At 50.5% G+C, this 23857-nt stretch overlaps 1 protein-coding gene across 1 annotated transcript in view; it reads left to right on the forward strand.

Annotated features, from left to right (window-relative positions):
* The window catches only part of LOC308556641 (bifunctional heparan sulfate N-deacetylase/N-sulfotransferase 3), a gene marked incomplete at its 5' end in the record, with an annotated part of 73183 nt that overhangs the window by 16290 nt on the left and 33036 nt on the right, over positions 1-23857 (forward strand). The window contains 2 exons of the mRNA XM_081136065.1: positions 6370-6524; positions 17512-17697. Of these exons, the coding sequence (XP_080992191.1) occupies positions 6370-6524; positions 17512-17697 (341 nt within the window). The remainder of the gene's footprint in view (positions 1-6369; positions 6525-17511; positions 17698-23857) is intronic.

The following is a 23857-nucleotide window of genomic DNA, read 5'->3' on the forward strand; positions in this document are numbered from 1 at the left end:
CTGTGTGAATTGTCTTTTCACTCTCCTAATGGTGTTTTTTGATGAACAAAAATACTCTCATGTGGTCCAATTTATCTTTTTTCCCTTGATGGTCAACTCTTTGTGTCTTTTTAAATCTTGTGACATACCACAAGATTATGGAAATACGTTCCTACGTTCCTAAAATGTATAAATCTGTGCTCCATCTGAAATTGATGTTTGTGTGTGTAAGATCAAAGTCAAGATTTAAATTTATTCCTTGGTGGGTTTTTTGTTGCAGTAGTAACTGGTGTCTATATTTTCCATTTCTTTGTTGTTGGTCTATAAAAATACACCTGATTTTGTGTATTGATCTCGTATCCAGCAACCTTGCTACACCGACTTATTAATTCTACAGTTTTTCTGTGGAGTCTTTTGGATTTTCTGCTGATACAATCATGTAATTTTTGAATAGTGAAAATCTGATTTCTTCCTTTCTGAGCCTAATGAATTTTGTTTCTTTCCCTCACCTATTGCCCTCCCTTGTATCCCCAGGGCAATATTAAATAAAAGTGGTTACCCTCATGTCTTGTCCCCGACCTCAGGGGCAGATCTCTCAGTAGATTTGTTCCTGTTCTCTGGGAGACCCTTTTTAATAGACTGTTCTGTAGAGACTATGAGCTTCAGGAAGCTTCCTTCTATTCCCAGATTGCTAAGAGTTTGTCATAAAGAATAATAAGCTCAAAGTTCGGTAAGCTTTGTCCGTACATTATGTGTGTTTTTCTCTTCCCTCCGTAAAATGAGCGCCCCGTGAAGGCCCTGCCTCCGTGACCCAGCCACCGCGCAGCGCCCGCTGAAAAAAATGAATCGGCGGACAAATGACTGCGTGAGAGTCAAACACCTGCATTTCAGTATTTGTGTAGAACAGGGTCAGAGAATAAAATTTGACTATGTTGTGTTGTGAAAGGAAATCATTCAAAATATTAAGAATAATTAAAAAGTTTCTTTCCCAAACATAATGGAAATACAAGCAAACACTTCCTAGTAACTCAGTGCTTTTGCCCAGTAGTGACGCTGGATGAAGGGGACCGGCCAGTGGCTCGCCTGCCTTCTTGTCTCTGAAAGGGGCGTCTCCTTCTTTACTGGGGCGCCTCCCCCCCTCCCCCCGCGCCCGTGTCCTCCCCAAGCCGGAGCACAGGGCACAGAGCACGGAGGAAGCCAAGGCCACGGCGCGAACGGGCCTTGTCATCTGTATGTGACACGAGGCGTCCACAGGCATGAGGCTGGGGTTGTCTCAAACCAGTCAAATCGCATCTCAGTGGGAACAGGTATAAAATGTAATGCTCTGAATCTTTCCAAAAGCAGATACTGTAAAGCTTGAATTACGGTGTTGCCCTTTCTAAATGAGTAATTCCTTCTTCTAGTAAAAATTCTATTTTATTCGGTCTTGGCACGGAGGAGAACAGCCACTGCTGTTTGAGGAGAGACTTTATTTCAGGAGAGGGTTTCGTCTTGTCTGACTTTGGTTTTTGAAGCGGTTGTGCGTTTCGTGAGAAATAATAGAGAGGGAGGAAATTAGAACTACCGTGCCCTTTTAGTATTTGGATAAGCACTTTTTCATGTGCATTTTCATTGAACCCTAGGAGTTAAAGAATATGTTACCTTTACTTCTAGATAAGAACATAGAACCTTAGAGGGGCCCAAGGTCCTGCCGCTGGTTAAGTGTCAAAACAAGGCTCAGCTTCAGGTCCATCTGAGCCCACGGCTTAGAAAAGATGTATAATTAAAATCCTAGGCTAGAACCGACTGGCAAAGTTTCTCCCCTTGTCGGTAGGTTCTCTAGGTTCGTATGTTACCCCAAGTAGCGGAGAACCAACAGTGTTTGTAAATCCCAGTTACATCTCAGGTTAATGCAGTGCGTGAGAGCACTGTTAGTAAGTGCTGATACCATTTCCAAACTACTTTGGTGAGTGAACGAGAGCAGGGGGCCCTGAACTTGGAGTTGCTTGCTCTGGGTTGGAATTGGGGTCCTGCCCGGTATCCTCGGTGACCTTCGATACATCACTTCCCCCGCCCACACGTCAGCTTCGTGGTCTGTAAAGGGAGTTAGCGGTGTCCCTAACCTCGTAGGGTTGTAGCGAGAATTAAGTCGATGACACTGCAAAACATGGAACAAAATGCTTGACAGAAGGTAACATCTCAGGCAGTGAGGCTTCTCGTAAAATAGCAGAGTGGGGAAAACTGCAGATAAAATACTGAAGGGACCGTTTATTTAACTAGATAGTAAAAATAATAATGCGCAATAACTTTATGATATTTCAGTGTAGTTTTTTAGCAGCTTAGCAATGACTCTTAAAAAGGATGAGTCTGACCCCTGGTTCTTCTCTTTCTCATGAAGGTGGGCAAAGTGGGGGCTCAGAGGTGGCCCAGGCCAGGACACCCCAGCCACCACAGTGATGGTGCAACTGCTTTTTTAAAAAAATTATTTTGCTTTATGTTTTCCAACACCATTTATCCCCTCTCTGCCCCCCCCCCCGCAATCCCACACTGTCATCCATGTCCATGAGTTCTCTCTCCTTTCTTTTCTTTTTTGCTCAATCCCTCCCTCCCCCACGTATGTCCCCCCCGCACCAGAGCTGTCTGCCAACTCTCTATCTATGAGTCTGTTTCTGTTTTGTTAGTTTATCTTGTTGATTTGATTCCACAAATGAGTGAGATCATGTGATGTTTGTCTCTCTCTGCCTGGCTTATTTCACTTAGCGTAATTTTCTCCAGGTCCCTCCACACTGTCCCAAAGGGTAAGGGATCCTCCTTCTTTACAGCTGCGTAGTGTCCATGGTGTGAATGTCCCACAGCTTTTTATCCACTCATCTACTGAGGGGCCCTTGGGCTGTGTCCAGATCTTAGCTATTGTAAACTGTGCTGCTGTGAACATAGGGGTGCACATATTCTTTCTGATTAGTTTCAGGATTCTTAGGATATATTCCCAGATGTGGAATCGCTGGGTCATAAGGCAGCTCCATTTCTAATTTTTGAGGCAACTCTGTACTGCTGTCCACAGTGGCTGCACCCATCTGCGTCCCCGCCAGCAGTGCACAGGGGGTCCCTTTTCTGCACACCCTTTTTATCATAATGTTTAAAGTAATTAGTAATACACACTTTTTCTCAGCATAATTAATTCTGATGTGAAACATCCCCAAAGTTGGATGAAAGGAAACGCGACAGGAGAGAGTTATAAAGAGGAAAGGAGAATGCGGTTATGCCCACTGGGAACCTACGCCAGCCCCTCCGAGGGAGGCCCTCATCGGCCTAAGTCCTGTGTGACTCCAGTGCAGGAATATTTCAGTAGCCGATTTCACCTGCTTTCAGGAAGGACGGACGCCTGAGCCGTCTCCCGGAGCCCTGTGGGACTGTCAGGTCCCCAAACTTCACGGAGACGAGCAGGGAGAGGCGGGGAGACGGGAGTTCCAGGCACAGGCACAGGAGTGACAAGCAGCAGGAGGGCGACTCCCCGTCCCTGGGAGGCCTCAGTTCACTCCCCCCGGGGGGGTCAGGAATGAACTGGGTACTGGGAACCCCCAGGCGACTCCTGCCCATTCTCAATGTGGGAAGTAAACCTGCAACGAGGAACTGGCTGTGATCCTAACGGAGATGGAGTCCTGGGGACGCACAGGAGGGGACTATCTTGGATACGAGTAGAGATGTTTAATCGCAGGGAAAACAAATGACATCATCCTTGTGTCCAAAAAACATGGGTTAAGCACCACCAGTCACATGTGGCAAATGCTTCCTTGGCCACCTTATTTGGCACCTAAGAAGTAGCAGGACCCAAACCCTGCCATGATCGGTCGGGCTCATCAGAGAGTCTAGAGCGCTGACCCCTTTTCCTGTCCTTTGAATCCCCTCTAGAAGGCTTCCCTGAGCTGTAAGGTAACCACCCAAAGCCCCAGGAACGGTCCGTGGTGACCATTAATCAGGCCTATCAGTGAATATAATGGCTTGCCGGTTCTTAACTACAGTCCCCTCTGCCCCATAACACTCAGGTGAGACCCTCCCCCTACAGTATTACAGCGGGGAAAACACAACCCAGAACTCCGGGCGACGGGAGCGACAGGAGCAAGGCGTGGGGAGGTGGGCAGTGAGAGTCCCGCGTGTGTCAGGGTGACCGACACCCTTCCTCCTACCTCAGTCCCAACACTTACGGGATCCATGACTTACCCGCAAGTGAGGGAATCTACACACTGTCTACAAACATCAAGACTCGCCCTGGCCTGTGTGGCTCCGCGGTTAGAGCGTTGGCCAGCGCACAGAAGGGCCCAGGGTTCGATTCCCAGTCAAGGGCACATATCTGGGTTGTAGGTTTGATCCCAGGCCCTGTCGGGGGGCATGTGGGAGGCAACCAATCGATGTGTCACCCACATCTGTGTTTCAATCTCCCTCCCTTCCATTCTCTCTAAAATCAATGGGAAAATATGGTCAGGTGCGGGTTAACAAAGTAAATAAATCAAATAAATAAGAACGTCGAGACTCCACGGCTGTGCCTGTCCCTGCGCTATGGTGACGTGAGTGCGTGATGAAGGGGAAACAGTAGGTTTAGAGACGCCCTTTACCGAGAGAGAAGCTCCTTCCTGGAGGCAGAGCGCGTGAGCAGGGAAAGGCGACATTTCGGGCTGAAGGACTGTCCTGCAGTCACTCTGCGCCCCTCTCCTGTTCCTCAGCATAAAGGAGACTGCCTGTGGCCCTGTCCCCCTGCCCTGCTGAGTCAAGGTCATTGCCCAGTAGTCACAGGACCAGTTCCTCCCCTGCCGGTGGGCTCCACCCTCCCTCTCCTGGGAAATTAGAGGAGCCCAGGGAGCCAGCACGCGGGGCACAGCCATGGTCACCTCCGCCTGAGACCAGCGCCATCAGCTGGGCTACTGAAGGTGCAGGAGGACATGTCCCCACACAGGACATGCGACCTAGAGAATCTCCTGCTCCAGTGCCTGCTAGAGTCAGTGTGCCTATGATTGAAGAGGGGCTGCAGGAGTTTGTGACGATCGTTACCACCTGTGACACCCCAGGATGGTGGTGGCCCACCTGCACTCTCGTGCCTGAGTGAGGAAAGGTGCCTGGAGGTCCAAGAAGACACCCCAGCCCCTGGTGCAGGGTAGGGGCTCTGCACCCTGAGCTCAGCCCCTGGTGCAGGGTAGGGGCTCTGCACCCTGAGCTCAGCCCCTGGTGCAGGGTAGTCCTCTGGGCAAGTCCCCACCCTCAGCCCAACCCCTAGCGTGGGGTCGGGGCTCTGGGCAAGTTCCCACCCTGAGCCCAGCCCCTGGTGCGGGGTAGTCCTCTGGGCAAGTTCCCACCCTGAGCCCAGCCCCTGGTGCGGGGTAGTCCTCTGGGCAAGTTCCCACTCTCAGCCCAGCCCCTGGTGCAGGATAGGCCTCTGGGCAAGTTCCCACTCTCAGCCCAGCCCCTGGTGCAGGATAGTCCTCTGGGCAAGTTCCCACTCTCAGCCCAGCCCCTGGTGCAGGGTAGTCCTCTGGGCAAGTCCCCACCCTCAGCGGACCTGCGTGGGGAAGCCAGGCAAGCACCCCAAGCGTGGAAGCCAGAGGAATAAAGTCGGGGACTCTCAAGGAACCAGGATTTTCCTGATGGGAAGCCAGCTTCCAAGGACCAGAGAGGAAGGACAGGCATGGGGACAGGGCTGCCACCAGGGCCCCCTGGGACTGTCCTCAGCACCTCCCTTCACTCCCATCCTGCCCCTTCCTAGATCTCTCCCCCGTAATGATTCCCATGCTCCCTCTTCAGTCTCCTTCACCTCCCTTGGTTTTCACTGTTTCTGAGTAGCTTCTGTTCAGACATTGGGAGCATCCCGGATAAATGGCGGCATTGCTTTGCTGTGACAGTTGTGACACGCTCTGCTGGGGCTCTGCCACTCGCTCCGCTACTCCTGTTCCTCCCCCACTTTGCAAAGCACAAGTCACACAAAGATGCTGCAAGCTAAGGGTTCTCATGCCCTTGAACGGTTCTGTATTCCCAGCACGCGGTGTCCAGGTCTCCTGTTTAAAAACTTTTAAAAAGAACTTGTCCCTTGTTCCCAAGTAATAGATTTGTTGTGCTACATTTTATGTTCAAAGTCTTATATATCTAAGACCATAGGAATGGTGTCTTCCAAATATGTATCTAGGAGTATAGAATTAGATCGATGATAAACTGACTCGTAGGTGATAGATAGATGATGAAGATAATTGATGATAGATGATGATAGATAGATAGATAGATAGATAGATAGATAGATAGATAGATAGATAGATGATAGATAGATAGATAGATATAGATAGATATAGATGATAGATTAGATAGATAGATGATAGATATAGATCAATAGACGACAGAGAACCAGTGTAACGGGAATTAATTGCCCCCCAGGGACGGAGGAGGAAGACAAAGGCGACGACCGCCTGCTGGGGTCCGTGGCCAAGTTCTGGTGGTTCCCGCACATGTGGAGCCACATGCAGCCCCACCTCTTCCACAACGAGTCCTCGCTGGTGGAGCAGATGATTCTCAACAAGAAGTTTGCCTTAGTAAGTACCTCCCTTTGCACCACAGTGAACTTTTGATGGGAACGGCCGCTGTTTGTGCCGAGGGCCTCCTGGAGGCTGGGGCACGTCACACCTCTTGGCAGGTGTCCTTGTGTGGTCGTCGGGCGACTCGGTGCTGCAGCTGTCATCTGCGATCCTGAGTCCACTCTGGGTGCTCGTCACCATGGCTGAGGCACCAGGGCTCACATCTGAGGGGGACTTCACAAGACACCAGAGTGTTGCTGGCATTAGGGTCAGAGCTCACAACATGTGGCCCCTGTCCAGGAGCCTCCTGCTGCCTGGGAGGCCGGATGCTCACATAAACAATTCTCCAGCCAGACGCGGTGAGCCTGGCCTAGTGCCAACTGTACAGACGTAACGCCCCAGCTCAGAAACGTGGGCATCGGGAGTGGCCAGGAAACTGTCCTGTGGACGTCGGACCTTAGGAAATAAGAACCTGAGTTAGGCGTCAGGAAGAACTGGCGTGAGAGGGGCTGAGGGGGGAGAGCAGGGAGGAGACCTTCATGGGCCCAAGGCCTGAGGCCTCCACGGGGAAGGCAGTGGACTTGGAGGAAAACCCTCATAGCCACTGGGCACAGCGCCTTCTCTCCCCAGCCTGGAGGCTCTGGATTAGAAAATGCTGTGGGCAGGAGGGTTTCCCAGGGAGGGAGCTGGAAGGACAGACAGAAGCAGTGGGCTGCCCTGGGAGTCGGGTCAAACAAGACGGGAGGTGACGGGCAGAGCTCAGCATTCAGCTGGGTGGCCTAGCTTGAGGACATTTAAATACCTGTCCGACTAAGAAGAGAGGGCCGTCATGTCGAGCCCCTTTGCTTGGGCCTCTCCGTCACCCCCCGCAGCGCACGCTGCCCTTTGCAACAGCGGGTCTGCTGCCCTGCTGGAGGCGGGTGCCCGCCTCGCCAGGGGATTTCGGGTCCCTGCTCATTTAGCTCTGAAAGCTCCGTCCAGGAGCTCATTACGGAAGGCCATGCAAATCCTTTAAGCAAACCTGCATCTGATGATTACAACAGGAAGCGCAGCTTCAGAGGTGGTTTAGAAAATATTTTTAGTTCCCTAATATGGGCTAATTCAGGGATTAAATCGAAATTTCAACAGGGGACGGTTTTGAAAGGTACCATTTCTGAGGCAAGGACTACGTGTACCATTAAGACTTGCTCTGCAACACAGTTTGAGAATCTGCTGTACAGCTTTAAAAATCGGACAAAATCCCATTAGAAAAGTGAAATAGCATTTGCATTTAAACCTTAGAAAATCATCAGTGTATATGCTCTCAATTGAAGAATTGGATCTAAATTTTGGCAAATTACGGTAGTTTAATTTTTAATGATAATTAATAGAAATTTTCATCATAGAACTCATAGCCAGTGTCAGTGATATTAACACTGTTAAGGGCGATACTATTAAAATTAGTGCTAGTGGGGCAGCGTTCGGGTCCAAGCACGGGAAATCTTGCCTAGGGCTGTACTTTTTTTATAGCCTTGTCATCAGTCTTCCAAATAGTGTCCTTTCCCGGCTTTTCCAAGTTCAGCAGAACCTGCTAATTTGCATTAGCTGAAATGCCTATTGCCAATTATGTGACTTTTTAGTTTAGTGAGCACATTAACGTCTCTAATATGGAAATAAAGATTACAGTATCAAAATGTAATTTGGAATATATCGAAGGACTTGCTGGCTTAAGGAACACGTGGTAATCGTTTAATTGGTTTGCTTGGCGGCGGAGAATGAATTGGTTCCATTATCCTCACTTCACTGAAGCACTTTACAAAAAGGCACACTCGATGTTCATTGTATTGACATTGGGAACAAGGCGTGATTCCAGGGGCCCTGGCACAAACGGATGAATTCAGGGAGCAGGGAGGGCGGCGTCTTCTGGAGCAGCCCTGGCGGAGGTCGGAGGGACTGCGCCAGGCATTGTGCTGGGCGGTGCGGGCTTTCCAGGTGGCGCGGGGCAGCAGGGGGTGAAGCCTGCGCCTGGCGTCGTAGAGAGAGTGCTGGAGGGCCTTGGGGAGGGGAGAAGACTCCGGGATGGATAAGCAGGGCTACTATTCAACTTAAAAATCCTGTTGCGCCCGGCTGGCCGTGGCTCAGCGGTTGAGCGTCGACCTAGGATCCAGGCTATCGGGGTTCGATTCCCCGTCAGGGCACAGGCCCGGTTGCGGGCTCGATCAATGACTCTCTCATCATTGATGTTTCTGTCTCCCTCTCTCCCTCTCCTTTCCTCTCTCTGCAATCAATAAAGATATATTTAAAAAAAAAAAAAAAAGAAAGAAATTCCCTCTAAAAAAAAAATCCTGTTGCTACTATACTGAAAGGTCCTCACTACTGCCCTCCCCCTGCCACCCAGCCCTCCCCCGGGCCACCCTCCCTCCCAACTGCTCCGCAGCTACGGGCCCATCTCAGCGCCAGCGCCGGCTCCAGCTGCACAGCGCGACTCTGCGGGGTCAGTGCCGCGGCTGCCTGGTCAACATTGTGGGGTCTCCCTGGGCATAATCAACCAACCTCAGGATTTAGAAGGGACTTGAATTGTGCTCGGAAAGTCAGTCGTAGCGGAGGCATTGCAACCCAGTTTCACGCCGGGGAGGTCTTCTCCGGATGAGCGTGTCCAGAGTGGGAGTTGCCATCTCAGTGTGTGTTAGGTGAAAATGTGAATAAATATTTCTTCCAGATGTTAAGATTTTATCATTAATGTTTTAAAATGTAGGTTTTATCATGGTTCAGGCACGGTGAGGCCAACAGAGGAGGAGACAAGCGCCATTGACAAGCTAGCTGTTCCCCAGAGGAGAGAGCTCGCCACACCCGGCGGGGGCCGTGGCCGGCACCCGCGTGGGTGGGGACAGAGCGCGACGGGGAAGCGTGGGCAAGAGCCTCTACTGTGGTTTCTGCAGGCGGAGGTTGGCTGGTTTGGGTCATTTCCGTGGGCAGTGGCGCCAGCTGTCTGACACCTGCCCTGAGCTGAGCAGGGCGGGGAGGTAGCCCTGTGAGAGCCCAGGAGAGGGGCGGGCGAGCGAGGCCCTCCGACTGGCGAAGGCTCTCGGGCAGGTGCACACATATGGCTTCTGCATCTCACCAAGCCCCGGAACAAGCTGAACAGGCTCAGAGGAGCACGTCTTAATTCCCTTAATTGCCTTAGGATGTGCCCTTAAAAATCTACATGTTTTACTTTTATTATTATTATTATCACCAGAGGATTTTTCCATTGCTTTTCAGAGAGAGTGGAAGGGGGAGAGAAAGATCGATGTGAGAGAGAAACATCAATTGGTTGCTTCCCACGTGAGCCCCAACTGGGGCTGGGGACCGAACCTGCAACCCATGTATGTGCCCTTGGCCAGGAATCAAACCCCAGACCCTTCAGTCCCAGGGCCGATGCTCTAACCACCGAGCCAAACTGGCTAGGGGCACACATGTTTTGCTTTTTAAATTACCTTAAGATGTGCTCTTCTGAGCCTGGAAAACACTGAAATAAATTAGTTTATTATAGTTTACAATTTAGTTTATTGTCTTTTCATCTGATCTTATGCTTATGCCATCATAAGTATTTTGAAAAGTTGTTTTCTCTCACAGAGAATGTAGAAGCAGAAGAGAGAGTGGGTATTTCTGCTTTTTCCTCTATCATTAAAGTATTTTAGACCCGGCCCCAAATTGTGAACGTGGGATAATATTCCTTGTTTTCCTTTTACTGATCGGAGTCATCAGTTAGCAATTTATGGAAAATAAACCCATCCTGAGACTTAGCTTCCTTTGCATCTGTTTTATATAATTTTGTTTGTTTCATTTTGTTCACTGATTTTTGTCCCTGCTCAAACCCCAAAGCTCATGGAACCAGCATGTTTTGTGTAACTGAAAATTAGCATCCCATTCATACTTTATTGGTTGCTATTGTGAAAATCTCACAATCAGAATGTTACTCCTTCCCTAAAGAGTTATATTTTAAAACAAATTCAGAGTGTTAAATCCTGGCTTTCTACAAGGTTTTCTTTTAGATGGCTGTATATATGACTTACGTAATCTCTTGTGTTTGTGCAGCCAGTGCCGCAGGCATTACCTGTCCAGGTGGCTGTTACAGACACCAGAGGGCATGCAACAGTCATAGCGACAAAGATCATGATCAACTTTCCTGTTTTTTCAGGAAGAGTAAAGCTCAGTTGAAACTGGTACTATGCACACATCCAGATTGCCAGTCTCCATTCAGCCTTCTCTATTTTCAGAAAGATTCAGTGTGTCTGCAGGCACTTGGGGAATCTGAGCCTGTCCCCGAATTGTTTCAAGCTTTATTACAACCTCTCAAGGACCCCAAAGCCCATACAAAACTCATCACTTCAACTCTGAAACTAAATCCTCCAATTTCTCCATTGTGTCTTCAGATCATTATATTTTAAATTATTTTGCTACAGCATAAAAAAATCAAAGCTCCACAAATTCTTTTTTTTCTTCGTTTCTACAAAGTCCTTCATGTGTTTACGTGAAGACACTGTAGCAGTTTGAAAACATCAAGCAGGCCCATGGGAAGTACGAGTGTTTGCATCGTGCGTTGGAGGGTCCTTACGAAAGTGCACCCTTTCGTGGTGTGTTTACTTGCGAGAAACTCAGCGAAGACAGGACGACACAATATTCTGAAGGGAACTCTGAGAGGGGAAGCGGCCTGCTCTGCTAACTGGAAATTTACCTGAAATAAATTATATAATATAAGGGACGAGTGGAAGGAATTCTGTCAACATCCCCCAAACAAGTCTTCCTTAGAGGTTACGGGTGAAAGGAAGGTGAGAGCCGCGTGGCTTTTCTTTTTTTTCTTTTTTAAATATGTCTTTTTTGATTTCAGAGAGAGGGAGGGAGAGGGGGAGAGAGAGAAACATCAGTGAGAGTCCTTGACTGGCTGCCTCCTGCACGGCCCCTGCTGGGTGGGGATCGAGCCCGCAGCCCGGGCCTGTGCCCTGAGCGGGATTCGAACTGCCATCTCCTGGGTCCTAGGTCGACGCTCAACCGCTGAGCCGCGCCGGCCCGTGAAAGCTGCACGGCTTTCGTCACGCTTTCCAGTGTTGCTGCTGAGCTGTTAGCTCACCTGTCGTTTCTGGAATTCCTGATGCATTTGGCTTACAAATCAAATTCCCCTGAACTTCCTCAGATGACTGCGGTTGGGGGGGCGGAGGGGGCACGTGGTGTCCGGGAGGGTTTTCGCTGCTGTCACTGTTACATTATCCAATTCATGGTTCACCAAGGGCCTGTACCTCCTGCTTCATGCGCACTGTCAGCTGCCTGTCGGGGACACGGGTGCTGCGCCGTGAATCTCTTTCAGAGACGGTGGACGATGGGGCATCTTCTAGAAACGCCTGCCCTCAGATAAGCTCGCCAAGTCTCCTGAGGGGGGACGTGATGGTGGGAGGACTCCCGGGTTACCTCTGATTCCTTGCTTTACCTGTTGTTTCAGTAAGGAAGAGAGCAGTGTTAATGAAATGAAAGGGCGTGAACGGCCACTTGGCCGCCCCCGCGCACGCCGTGTCTGTCACCCTCCAGGCCTGGGTGAGGGCGTTCACTTTATGCCCTCGCCTGGCGCCTGAGCGCATTGTCTCGGTGACACACATAACCAGCCGGGTCCTACGACCAGCCAGCCCAGGACTGTGTGCTGCTCCCTGCCCCGCGGGTCCCCGGCCGGCGCTGACCACTTTATTGTCATGGGCTTGACGGCCTTTGGACGTGAGGAAAACAAAGCTCTTGCCTTGCTGCCCGGTTAACGCGCCCTGCGCGCTCGTCTCCAGGTGTAGCTCCAGCGATGTGGCCGCGCTTCTGGTGCATGAGCTCCTGCAACGCCGTCCTGCGTCACAAGAGCTCACTAATGCCTTTATCCAAAGACTTGTTGCTTTGTCACTGTACCCGTGTTTGTTTGTTTTTTAAATCTAAACAAGGAGACAAAGAGCATCACTTTCCTGGGGTTCCTGGACCCACAGGACTGTCGCTAACCAGGGAAGCGCCCCCGCACGTGGTGTGCAGGGCTGTCGTTGGGGTTTCATTTCCTAGACTTGGCTGCTGAATCACTGGCCACACGACTGAGCTCGGTCCCCAGCCACCGTCCCCTCCCTGGCTGATACACCGGCTCAGGCCCCAGTTCTCTGTCACTGGCTGGTCTTCCCGGCACAGCCCAGCCCCATCCTGAGCCTGGCTGTCGGTGCAAACTCAGGTGTGCCCCAGGTCCCAGGGAATGCCCATCACGGGAGACTCCAGGGAGGGAGGGCTCACCTCCCAGAACAGGGATGCTGAAGACCAGCCGATGCTTTATTACTCGACAGCTGCCCACGGAGATGACTTTAAAATCTTAAACCAAATCTGTTAAACACACGTAGTCCATCCTTCACACACCAGCAGGCAAACAAATGTGCATGATGAATGAAGATCGCCATGCAGAACACCAGACAAAACTCCATGGCCAAACCTACAAAAATATTAACCGAACTTAGGTAAATGTGCCAGGCCCATTTTAGGAGGTTATCACGCCCTTAAATATACAGGAGGAAATTTATATGTGTCAGCTTAAGATTAGATCATGGATTAAAATAGTACAGTTATATTTAGAACAACACTTCTAAAACCACGAAGATTATGTCGAAGAAACCCAGAATTTTAAACCTCAACTTTAGTGACTGCCTGCACAATCCCTTTATTTCACAGCTGAGAAGAAAAAAAAGAAAAGCCAGGGTCCTAAACTAACAAGAACATTCATTTCGAGCCGCGCCAGGAACGTGCCTTAACATGCACAACGTCAGCATCCAGTACCCAACCTAACTCCCAACCTACGGCCAACCCTGACTGCCTGGTTTGTCCCGAAGTGGGGTTTCACCCACCCTGACAACCTGCACCAGACACACGTCAGGAGGCCAAAGGGCTAGGAAGAAAAAATGTGTTTACACTGGTTCCCAAATATTTGGAAATATTCCAAAATAAGGGCAAGCTCTGCACGGGACGCCCCTTTTCCTCCCCTGCGACCCTGCACAGGGCCGACGCCCGCGGGCATGCAGCCCACCTGCGCCGCTCAGCCTCTGTTACGGGCGGGGAGACCCTGGGGTTTTACGGTGTAGCTCCCCTCACTGCGGGGGTCACCGTGCTGCTTCCTGCACCCTTTAAAAAGTTCATTTCTTCCTTTAAATAGCTGCCGCTGAAATTCATCTTCCTCCATCTGGTCCATTATCACCGCGCCCCTCCTCTTCTTAAGCCGATTTAGATGAAAACGCCGCCGACCTTGCAAACAGAAAGTATGTGTTGGCAAATGATTCTTAGTTGGAAAATAATTACTTTAGTTCGAGTTTGGTAAAACCAGTAAAAAAGCAACAATTTCTAGTGAAACTATAAATGGTATAATGATTGCGTAAGTGTGGTCATTTCTACAAAGTGCAAATAAAACGAAGGCAGGAAACTTTGGCGCTCATCCTTCAGAAACCCAGGAATGGCCCCCAAACGTGTAAGGCAACTGTCTGTCTCACAGGGCCACACGGCCGCACCCCCTCCCTGCACCCTCCCCACAGCTGACTGCAGGGAGTTCCAATGCTCACCATTCCGGGGGGGATGTCACAGGCAACCGCTCTATAAAAGGTCCCACATTGCCTGTCACTGGCCCACTTATGGAGGGGTCAACAGAAAGGCCGCCCACTTGGTAGGAACCAGGTAACAGGCAAAATAACCTGCTGTCACAGGTGCAGGGTCCGGGTGTGTCCATCCTCTGTCACAGGTGCAGGGTCCGGGTGTGTTCCATCCTCTGTCACAGGTGCAGGGTCCGGGTGTGTTCCATCCTCTGTCACAGGTGCAGGGTCCGGGTGTGTCCATCCTGTGTCACAGGTGCAGGGTCCGGGTGTGTCCATCCTCTGTCACAGGTGCAGGGTCCGGGTGTGTTCCATCCTGGTCACAGGTGCAGGGTCCGGGTGTGTCCATCCTCTGTCACAGGTGCAGGGTCTGGGTGTGTCCATCTTCTGTCACAGGTGCAGGGGTCTCGGTGTGTTCCATCCTCTGTCACAGGTGCAGGGTCTGGGTGTGTCCATCTTCTGTCACAGGTGCAGGGGTCTCGGTGTGTTCCATCCTCTGTCACAGGCGCAGGGTCTCGGTGTGTTCCATCCTCTGTCACAGGTTCAGGGTCTGGGTGTGTCCATCCTCTGTCACAGGCGCAGGGTCTGGGTGTGTTCCATCCTCTGTCACAGGTGCAGGGTCCAGGTGTGTCCATCCTCTGTCACAGGTGCACGGTCTGGGTGTGTTCCATCCTGTGTCACAGGTGCAGGGTCCGGGTGTGTCCATCCTCTGTCACAGGTGCAGGGTCTCGGTGTGTTCCATCCTCTGTCACAGGTGCAGGGGTCTCGGTGTGTTCCATCCTCTGTCACAGGCGCAGGGTCCGGGTGTGTCCATCCTCTGTCACAGGTGCAGGGTCTTGGTGTGTTCCATCCTCTGTCACAGGTGCAGGGTCCGGGTGTGTCCATCCTCTGTCACAGGTGCAGGGTCCGGGTGTGTCCATCCTCTGTCACAGGTGCAGGGTCCGGGTGTGTCCATCCTGTGTCACAGGTGCAGGGTCCGGGTGTGTCCATCCTCTGTCACAGGTGCAGGGGTCTCGGTGTGTTCCATCCTGTGTCACAGGTGCAGGGTCCGGGTGTGTCCATCCTCTGTCACAGGTGCAGGGTCCGGGTGTGTTCCATCCTGTGTCACAGGTGCAGGGTCCGGGTTTGTCCATCCTGTGTCACAGGTGCAGGGTCTCGGTGTGTTCCATCCTCTGTCACAGGTGAAGGGGTCTCGGTGTGTTCTATCCTCTGTCACAGGTGCAGGGTCTGGGTGTGTCCATCCTGTGTCACAGGTGCAGGGGTCTCAGTGTGTTCCATCCTCTGTCACAGGTGCAGGGACTGGGTGTGTTCCATCCTCTGTCACAGGTGCAGGGTCCGGGTGTGTTCCATCCTCTGTCACAGGTGCAGGGTCCAGGTGTGTCCATCCTCTGTCACAGGCGCAGGGTCCGGGTGTGTCCATCCTCTGTCACAGGTGCAGGGTCCAGGTGTGTCCATCCTGTGTCACAGGTGCAGGGTCCGGGTGTGTTCCATCTTGTGTCACAGGTGCAGGGGTCTCAGTGTGTTCCATCCTCTGTCACAGGTGCAGGGTCTGGGTGTGTCCATCCTCTGTCACAGGTGCAGGGTCCAGGTGTGTCCATCCTCTGTCACAGGTGCAGGGGTCTCGGTGTGTTCCATCCTGTGTCACAGGTGCAGGGTCCGGGTGTGTCCATCCTCTGTCACAGGTGCAGGGTCCAGGTGTGTCCATCCTCTGTCACAGGTGCAGGGGTCTCGGTGTGTTCCATCCTCTGTCACAGGTGCAGGGTCCAGGTGTGTCCATCCTCTGTCACAGGTGCAGGGTCCGGGTGTGTTCCATCCTGTGTCACAGGTGCAGGGTCCGGGTGTGTTCCATCTTGTGTCACAGGTGCAGGGGTCTCAGTGTGTTCCATCCTCTGTCACAGGTGCAGGGTCTGGGTGTGTCCATCCTCTGTCACAGGTGCAGGGTCCGGGTGTGTCCATCCTGTGTCACAGGTGCAGGGTCTCGGTGTGTTCCATCCTCTGTCACAGGTGCAGGGTCCGGGTGTGTTCCATCCTCTGTCACAGGTGCAGGGTCTGAGTGTGTCCATCCTCTGTCACAGGTGCAGGGTCCGGGTGTGTCCATCCTCTGTCACAGGTGCAGGGGTCTCGGTGTGTTCCATCCTGTGTCACAGGTGCAGGGTCCGGGTGTGTCCATCCTCTGTCACAGGTGCAGGGTCCAGGTGTGTCCATCCTCTGTCACAGGTGCAGGGGTCTCGGTGTGTTCCATCCTGTGTCACAGGTGCAGGGTCCGGGTGTGTCCATCCTCTGTCACAGGTGCAGGGTCCAGGTGTGTCCATCCTCTGTCACAGGTGCAGGGGTCTCGGTGTGTTCCATCCTCTGTCACAGGTGCAGGGTCCAGGTGTGTCCATCCTCTGTCACAGGTGCAGGGTCCGGGTGTGTTCCATCCTGTGTCACAGGTGCAGGGTCCGGGTGTGTTCCATCTTGTGTCACAGGTGCAGGGGTCTCAGTGTGTTCCATCCTCTGTCACAGGTGCAGGGTCTGGGTGTGTCCATCCTCTGTCACAGGTGCAGGGTCTGGGTGTGTCCATCCTGTGTCACAGGTGCAGGGTCTCGGTGTGTTCCATCCTCTGTCACAGGTGCAGGGTCCGGGTGTGTTCCATCCTCTGTCACAGGTGCAGGGTCCGGGTGTGTTCCATCCTCTGTCACAGGTGCAGGGTCCGGGTGTGTTCCATCCTCTGTCACAGGTGCAGGGTCCAGGTGTGTCCATCCTCTGTCACAGGTGCAGGGTCCGGGTGTGTTCCATCCTCTGTCACAGGTGCAGGGTCTGAGTGTGTCCATCCTCTGTCACAGGCGCAGGGTCTGAGTGTGTCCATCCTCTGTCACAGGCGCAGGGTCTCGGTGTGTTCCATCCTCTGTCACAGGTGCAGGGTCCGGGTGTGTCCATCCTGTGTCACAGGTGCAGGGTCTCGGTGTGTTCCATCCTCTGTCACAGGTGCAGGGTCCGGGTGTGTTCCATCCTCTGTCACAGGCGCAGGGGTCTCAGTGTGTCCCATCCGTCTAATAAATGCTGGTTCTAGTTTGTGGGGCATGTTGAGTTTTGTTGTAACAAGTACCTGTCACTGAACGTATTGAAACAGTGAGAACAGGAGACCAGGGCTGTGACAAGTGCACAGGACGTAGGCTCTCACAGGTCGTTCACAAAAGCCACTGGTCCTGTCCCAGCAGCTCTTGCCCCCAGACACACAGACACAGGCGGGCGGCCACAGCCAGGCTGCACGATGCCGGGACGCCTTAACACTTGTCACTTAACCTCATCAAACAGTTAAGGAAGGCGGGCCTTACGCACACGCATCCTAATGCCCGTGGCCATCCTGGGGTAGAAGGAGGGTTGTGACTCAGGCTCCCGCAGCCTCACCGGCATCTGCTTGGCCTCAGGAGCACGGCATCCCCACGGACGCGGGCTACGCGGTGGCCCCGCACCACTCGGGCGTCTACCCGGTGCACGGGCAGCTGTACGCGGCCTGGCGGAAGGTCTGGGGCATCCGGGTGACCAGCACCGAGGAGTACCCGCACCTGAAGCCCGCGCGGCGCCGGAGGGGCTTCATCCACAGGAGCATCATGGTGAGTGGCCCGGGGGGCGCGGGGCCGGCCCAGCCCCGGCCGAGGGGAGGACCACGGGCAGGGGAGACCGTCGGCAGCCCAACCCCAGGGGAACTCCAGGCTGCAGGAAGTGCACCTGTCACTTCTAAGCAAAAGCTGTTTCAGCAAAGCCACTTCCTTTTCATCTTCAAGGACAGCTTAAACTGCTCTTCCACTGCCCCACTGCTGCTAAAATGCTAAGGAAATGCTACAGAAAATGTGCAGCTAACGTGCAGATATTGTGCAGCTAGCACGCAGCTAGCATGCAGCTAGCGTGTGAGGTCCTGCTCACCCTTCACAGATCACAGCACAGAGCACATGGGAGGCCACGTGAGCCACACCATCCAGGGCCTCTGTCCAGTTCTCTCCAGTTCTTTCTGTTGTATTTTGTTTAGCTTTTTTTTTTTTTTTTTTTGCACTGGTGACAAACATATTTTGTTAAGACATGTCATTATCTAATACTTTGAGAAACTTCCCAAAGTAAGTAATTAAACCCTATTTTCCCCCCAAATCAAAACATCCAGCATACAGGTAAAGTTCGGGTGGCCTCCTGGTTTGGACTCACAGACTAGGCCGGGCCACCTGCAGGACACCAGCGGTGAGGCTCCATCACTCTCTGTCACAGTATTTGAACAGATGTTTACCCTCCAGAATCAGCTGAAACTGACTTCTTTTCAGACAGCTTCCAATGTCTGCAAAAACTACAGAGTGGATAATGAATGACATTTGACTTGTGTCAACTCCCATCTGGACTTTTCCCTCGATAAAAACTGTAGTGAATGATGGCAACATGAGGCCCCATTTTATCCCAGTCTGCCCTCCTCCCACTCTGCCCCAGCTGCCGGCCTTTGGCTGGGGATAGTTTACAAGGCCTGGGGTACAGCCCCATGAGAGCGATTCATTTCCCATGTCTCCTGAAACACGGCTCACCTGCACTATAAAGGGAATAGAGGCTCTAGCATCTCCCGTTCTGTGGCTCCAGGTCTGCAGCAGTGCAAGGAGGCCATCTCTGTCTCTGTATGGGCCTCGAGGGAGAGCTCAGAGTGAGAGGTGTCCAGCAGCCAAGAGGAGAGGCAGTCAGAGAGAAGTGGGGTGGACTCTCGCACCCAGAGCACAAGCTCCGGGAGAGACGCTAGGGAAGGACCAGGAGCTGAGCAGCAACCGTGCTTAGAGCACACCCACATTTTGCATGAGATGAGGAAAGGTTTTTTATAATTTCATTCACAAACCAGACTCCCGAGGCCTTACATGAAACTCACTGTCTCCCCTCCACACCAGCTCTTGATCCTGCGATCCCTAACTCAGTCCTGCAGTGTGGACATCATGCTGACCCCCATGTCCACTCAGGCTCGGCAGTCCATCACCCATTCCTCCATAATATTTCTAATGTCCCTTCCTTTCCTGCAGCCTACTCCCTGTCCTGACGTCCACATGGAAACTGTGAGCCGGTTCCTACTTGGTCTCCCCCACCCAGTATGCCCACGCACAGTGCCAACCCTTTACTCTGTGTATGACGCTGATTTCTCTTGGCTTTCCCACCCTGGGTTCCTCCCACTGCTTCCACACCCTTAACTTGCTCCTCAGGGACCTGGAAACAATTGAGACTTAGCCTCTCCCCATCTCCGATGTTCTGCCTCTGCCACTGGCCCTCTCCATCTCTTCCTCCTCACTGTCCAGTCCTTTATCACACTTAATTAACCATGAAGCCCCCAGTGCAGAGCGGCGATACCTAACTCAGCACATGGATTTTTCTCTCCTCTGAGTTCCTGTAACACCTCTTCCAGGTCCACCAGAAACAGAAAAGCCTCCTGCACATCAAGGTGCTTGGGCCCTAACCAGAGTCTCTGGGCTCCTGTCCATCACATTGTCCACTGGGTGGTTTTTATCTTCCTGTAAGAAGGCACTGCTGGAGGTCAGGGCTGCCCACCCTCACCCGGTGGTTAAGGGTGGCTCTGGGGAGGGCCAGAGACCTCGAAGCCCAGACTACAGATCCCGATACCGCCTACTCTGTCTAATGGAGATGCCCTGGGTGGAGATGCCCTTTCATCCTGCTGGAAGCCTCCCAGGTAGTCTTTACTGGAAACTCCCAGAAGCATTTGTGGGCAGTTGCTCCAAGTTTGGACCTTAAGTAAAAGATCCAGGCTCTAGATCCCATTTGCCAAGATTCATGTTGAGTGTGGCTTTCGTAACTGTGAGCAGCTGTCAGCTTCCCAGGAGCTCATGTGTGTCTTGAAGTTTGAGTTTAATACTGTTACACTCCCCGCACCAGCTCTAGAGGGCGCTCCACAGCAGAACGCCTAACAACCACTCTCCTTCCTCTTTAACACACAGAGCTGCTCCAAGAAGCATGGGGAGTGTTCTGTGGCATCATGTGCAGAGCAAGGCAGTGGAATATGACCCTATCACACTTCAATGCCTCCTGCTCCATGACCACCCAGGGCTCCTGGGGACTCTCGTGCTCTCACCAGCAGGGGCCCTCCCGAGAGGTGCTGGGTAGAGCCTAGAGCTTCTCCTCCCCTGTGTTCAGACTCAAATGATTTCAGAAATAGACATAACTCAAATTTCTTTACTCTTCTCCATTTTGCATGGAATCAGCTAGGCAATCAAGTCCCAAAGATATCTCTTTGTACGTTTCAAATGGAATCCTAAACGTGATTCACAGTCATGCCCTTTTAAAACGTAGCACTAAGGGAGATTCCAAGATGGTGGGAGACTGAGTGGAAGCTACACTGACACTCTCCCAGGACCAAACTGGAATTGCAACTAAAATATAGAAAAACTATCCTGAATAATCAACTGAAGACTAGCTGGAGAGCACCCTCATAACCAAGGACCTAAAGTGGAGACCACATAGAGACGGGTAGGAAGAGCAGAGGCACGAGAGGGCTGGCTGGGCTCCCACCGGCAGCAACTGAAGGTCCAGGGGGTACCTCAGCTGTGGGGGCTTCCACTGAGGACTCTGGGGCCTAAACCCCAAGCTGAGATCACCATCCCAGAGCACCAGACCTGAGAAAGGTGCCCACATAACATCTGGCTGTGAAAAGCAAAGAGATTTCTGCCTGCCAAGGAGAGATGGCTGGAAATACAGGCACCTTCTTAAAGGGCCAATGCACAAAGTTTCGTGTGCAGCCACTCACTTTGGGCTCCAGCAAGGGAGGGCGGAGTGGACTGGAGCAGTAAAGGGAGAGACCAGGATTGTGGGCTCTGGAGGGGGAGCTTGGAGGCCAGCTATTTGGATTCTTGTGCTGAGTCATTCCCCCATACCGCAGAGGATATCTTTCTCAAGCTGCTCAGGCCAGACAGCTTTTACCTGAGGGGGAAGCAATTGCCTCACCCATTGGAAAACTTCTCAACCCACCCTGTGGAGTTTACACCTTGCTGTGGTCTACAGCCTGAGACTCATTAAGAGAATCAGATTAATCACCCTGCAGGCAGAGGCAGACCTCAGAGTGCTTTGAGTCTTTGCCTGATCTGCTTCTGGACCTAGCCTTGGAAAAGCAGACTTTGGTGTACATCATGGTCCTGTCCAAACACACCCAGCCCCAAAAGAGGGGACCTCAAGCTGTGGGTTGTTGATAGCTCCAAACAAGGTATTAAAGGCCAGTCACAAACAGCACCTGACATTAGCCTGCACCAGAGACCTTCCAAAAAGACTGAGAGTCCTAGCAGGCTTACCTAATATATAGAAACAAACCCAAACAGGCAGCCAAAATGAGGAGACAAAAAAAAACAAATCCCAAATGAAAGAACAAGAGAAGTCTCCAAAAAAAGGGATAAATGAAATGGAGATAAACTGTCAGATATAGAGTTCAGAATACTGATTGTAAGGATGATGAGAAAAGATAGGGAAACTGTAGGAAATGAAGAATGACACAGCAGAAATGAAGAATACATTGGACGGAATAAACAGCAGGTTAGCAGAAGCTGAAGATCGGATCAGCAAATTTGAAGATAGGGTAAACAAAATCACTCAATCAGAGATCCAAAAAGAACAATAATTAAAAAACAGAACAGTTTAAGGGAGCTAAGGGACAACATGAAACCTAACAATATTTGCATCATAGGAGTGCCAGAAGATCTAGAAAGTAAGCAAAAGTTAGAGAACCTGTTTGAAGAAATAATGGCAGAAAACTTCCCAAACCTGGTGAAGGAAAAAGTCACACAAGTTCAGGAGGCACAGAGAGTCCCAAGCAAGAAGAATCCAAAGAGGCCCACGCCCAGACACATCATAATTAAAATACCAAGAATTCAAGACAGAGAGAGAATCTTATAGGCAGCAAGAGAAAAGCAAACTGTTACCTACAAAGGAGCTCCCATAAGGCTGTAAGCTGACTTCTCATCAGAAACTCTACAGGCCAGAAGGGAATGGCATGAAGTATTCAGGGTAATGCAAAGTAAGGATCTGAAACCAAGACTACTCTATCCAGCAAGGCTATCATTCAAAATAGATGGTGAAATAAAAGCTTCCCAGACAAAGAAAGGCCAAACCAGCGAGTTTATCACCAAACCAGCATTGCAGGAAATGTTAAAGGGAATGCTTTAATTAGAAGTAGAAATAGAAACATTGCAAGAAATGTTAAAAGGGACTTCTGTAACAATAAGAAGAAATAGAGAAAGAAACATAGGCATAAGGAATTAAAATGGCAACCTTAAGTGTAAATGGATTAAATACTCCAATAAAAAGACATAGGGTAGTTGAGTGGATAAGAAAACATGACCCAAATATATACTGTCTACAAGAGAACCACCTCAGAACAAAAGACACACAGGATGAGAGTGAAGGACTGGAAAAAAATTTTCCATGCAAAAAAAAGCTGGGGTAGCAATACTCTTATTTTTCAAAATGGACTTCATAATGAAGACCATAATGAGAGACAAGAAAGGTCACTACGTAATACTAAAGGGATCATTCCAACAAGAATATATAACCCTGATAAACATATGCACCCAATATAGGAGCACCTAAATTTATTAAAAAACTTCTGGAGGACTTTAAGAGAGAGATTGACAGCAATATAGTCATACTAGGGGACTTTAACTTCAATGGATAGATCTTTCAGACAAAAAGTCAACTTCAGTGGATAGATCTTCCAGACAAAAAGTCAACACATAAACAGTGACTAAATGGCACACTAGATCAGATGGATTTAATTGACATTCACAGAACATTTCACCCCATAGCTGCAGAATATATATTCTTCTCAAGTGCACATGGGACATTCTCAAAGATAGACCACATGTTAGGACACAAAACAAATCTCTACAAGTTCAAGAAGATTGAAATCATATAAAGCATCTTCTCGGATCAAAGTGGCATGAAATAAGAAATCAATTACAATAAAAACACTTAAAAACATTCAAACACATGGAGGCTAAATAGCATGTTATTAAACAATGAATGGGTTACCAAAGAGATCAAGGAAGAAATAAAAAACTTCCTGGAAACAAATGAAAATGAACAAACAACCACCCAAAATCTATGGGACACAATGAAAGCAATCCTGAGAAGGAAGTTCATAGCGCTACAGGCTTACCTCAAAAAAACAAGGAAAACTTTTAATAAACCACGTAACAACTTAAAGACTTAGAAAGAAACAACAAGAAAAGCGCAGAATAAGTAGAAGGAAGGAAATAATAAATATCAGAGCAGAAATAAATGACATAGGGAGTAAAAAACAATACAAAAGATCAATGAAACCAAGAGCTGGTTCTTTGAAAAGATAAACAAGATTGATAAACCTTTAGCCAGACTCATCAAGAAACAAAGAGAGAGGACCCAAATAAAATCAGAAAGGAAAGAGGTGATATAATAACTGACCCAACAGAAATACAAAGGATTGTAAGAAAATACTATGAACAACTATATGCCACCAAGGTGGACAGCCTGGATGAAATGGACAAATTCCTAGAAAAATACAACCTTCCAAACTCCATCAGGAAGAGTCAGAAAATCTGAATAGGCCAATAACTACTGATGAAGTTGAAGCAGTAATCAAAGGGCTGTTAGCACACTAAAGCCCTGGCCCAGATGGCTTCACAGGGAAGTTTTACCAAATATTCAAAGAACTAACACTGATCCTCCTCAAACTATTCCAAAAAATCCAAGAGAAAGGAACACTCCCAAGCTGGTTTTATGAGCCAG

Source organism: Miniopterus schreibersii (genome assembly GCF_964146895.1).
Source record: "Miniopterus schreibersii genome assembly, chromosome: 4".
Classification (NCBI taxonomy): Eukaryota; Metazoa; Chordata; class Mammalia; order Chiroptera; family Miniopteridae; genus Miniopterus; species Miniopterus schreibersii.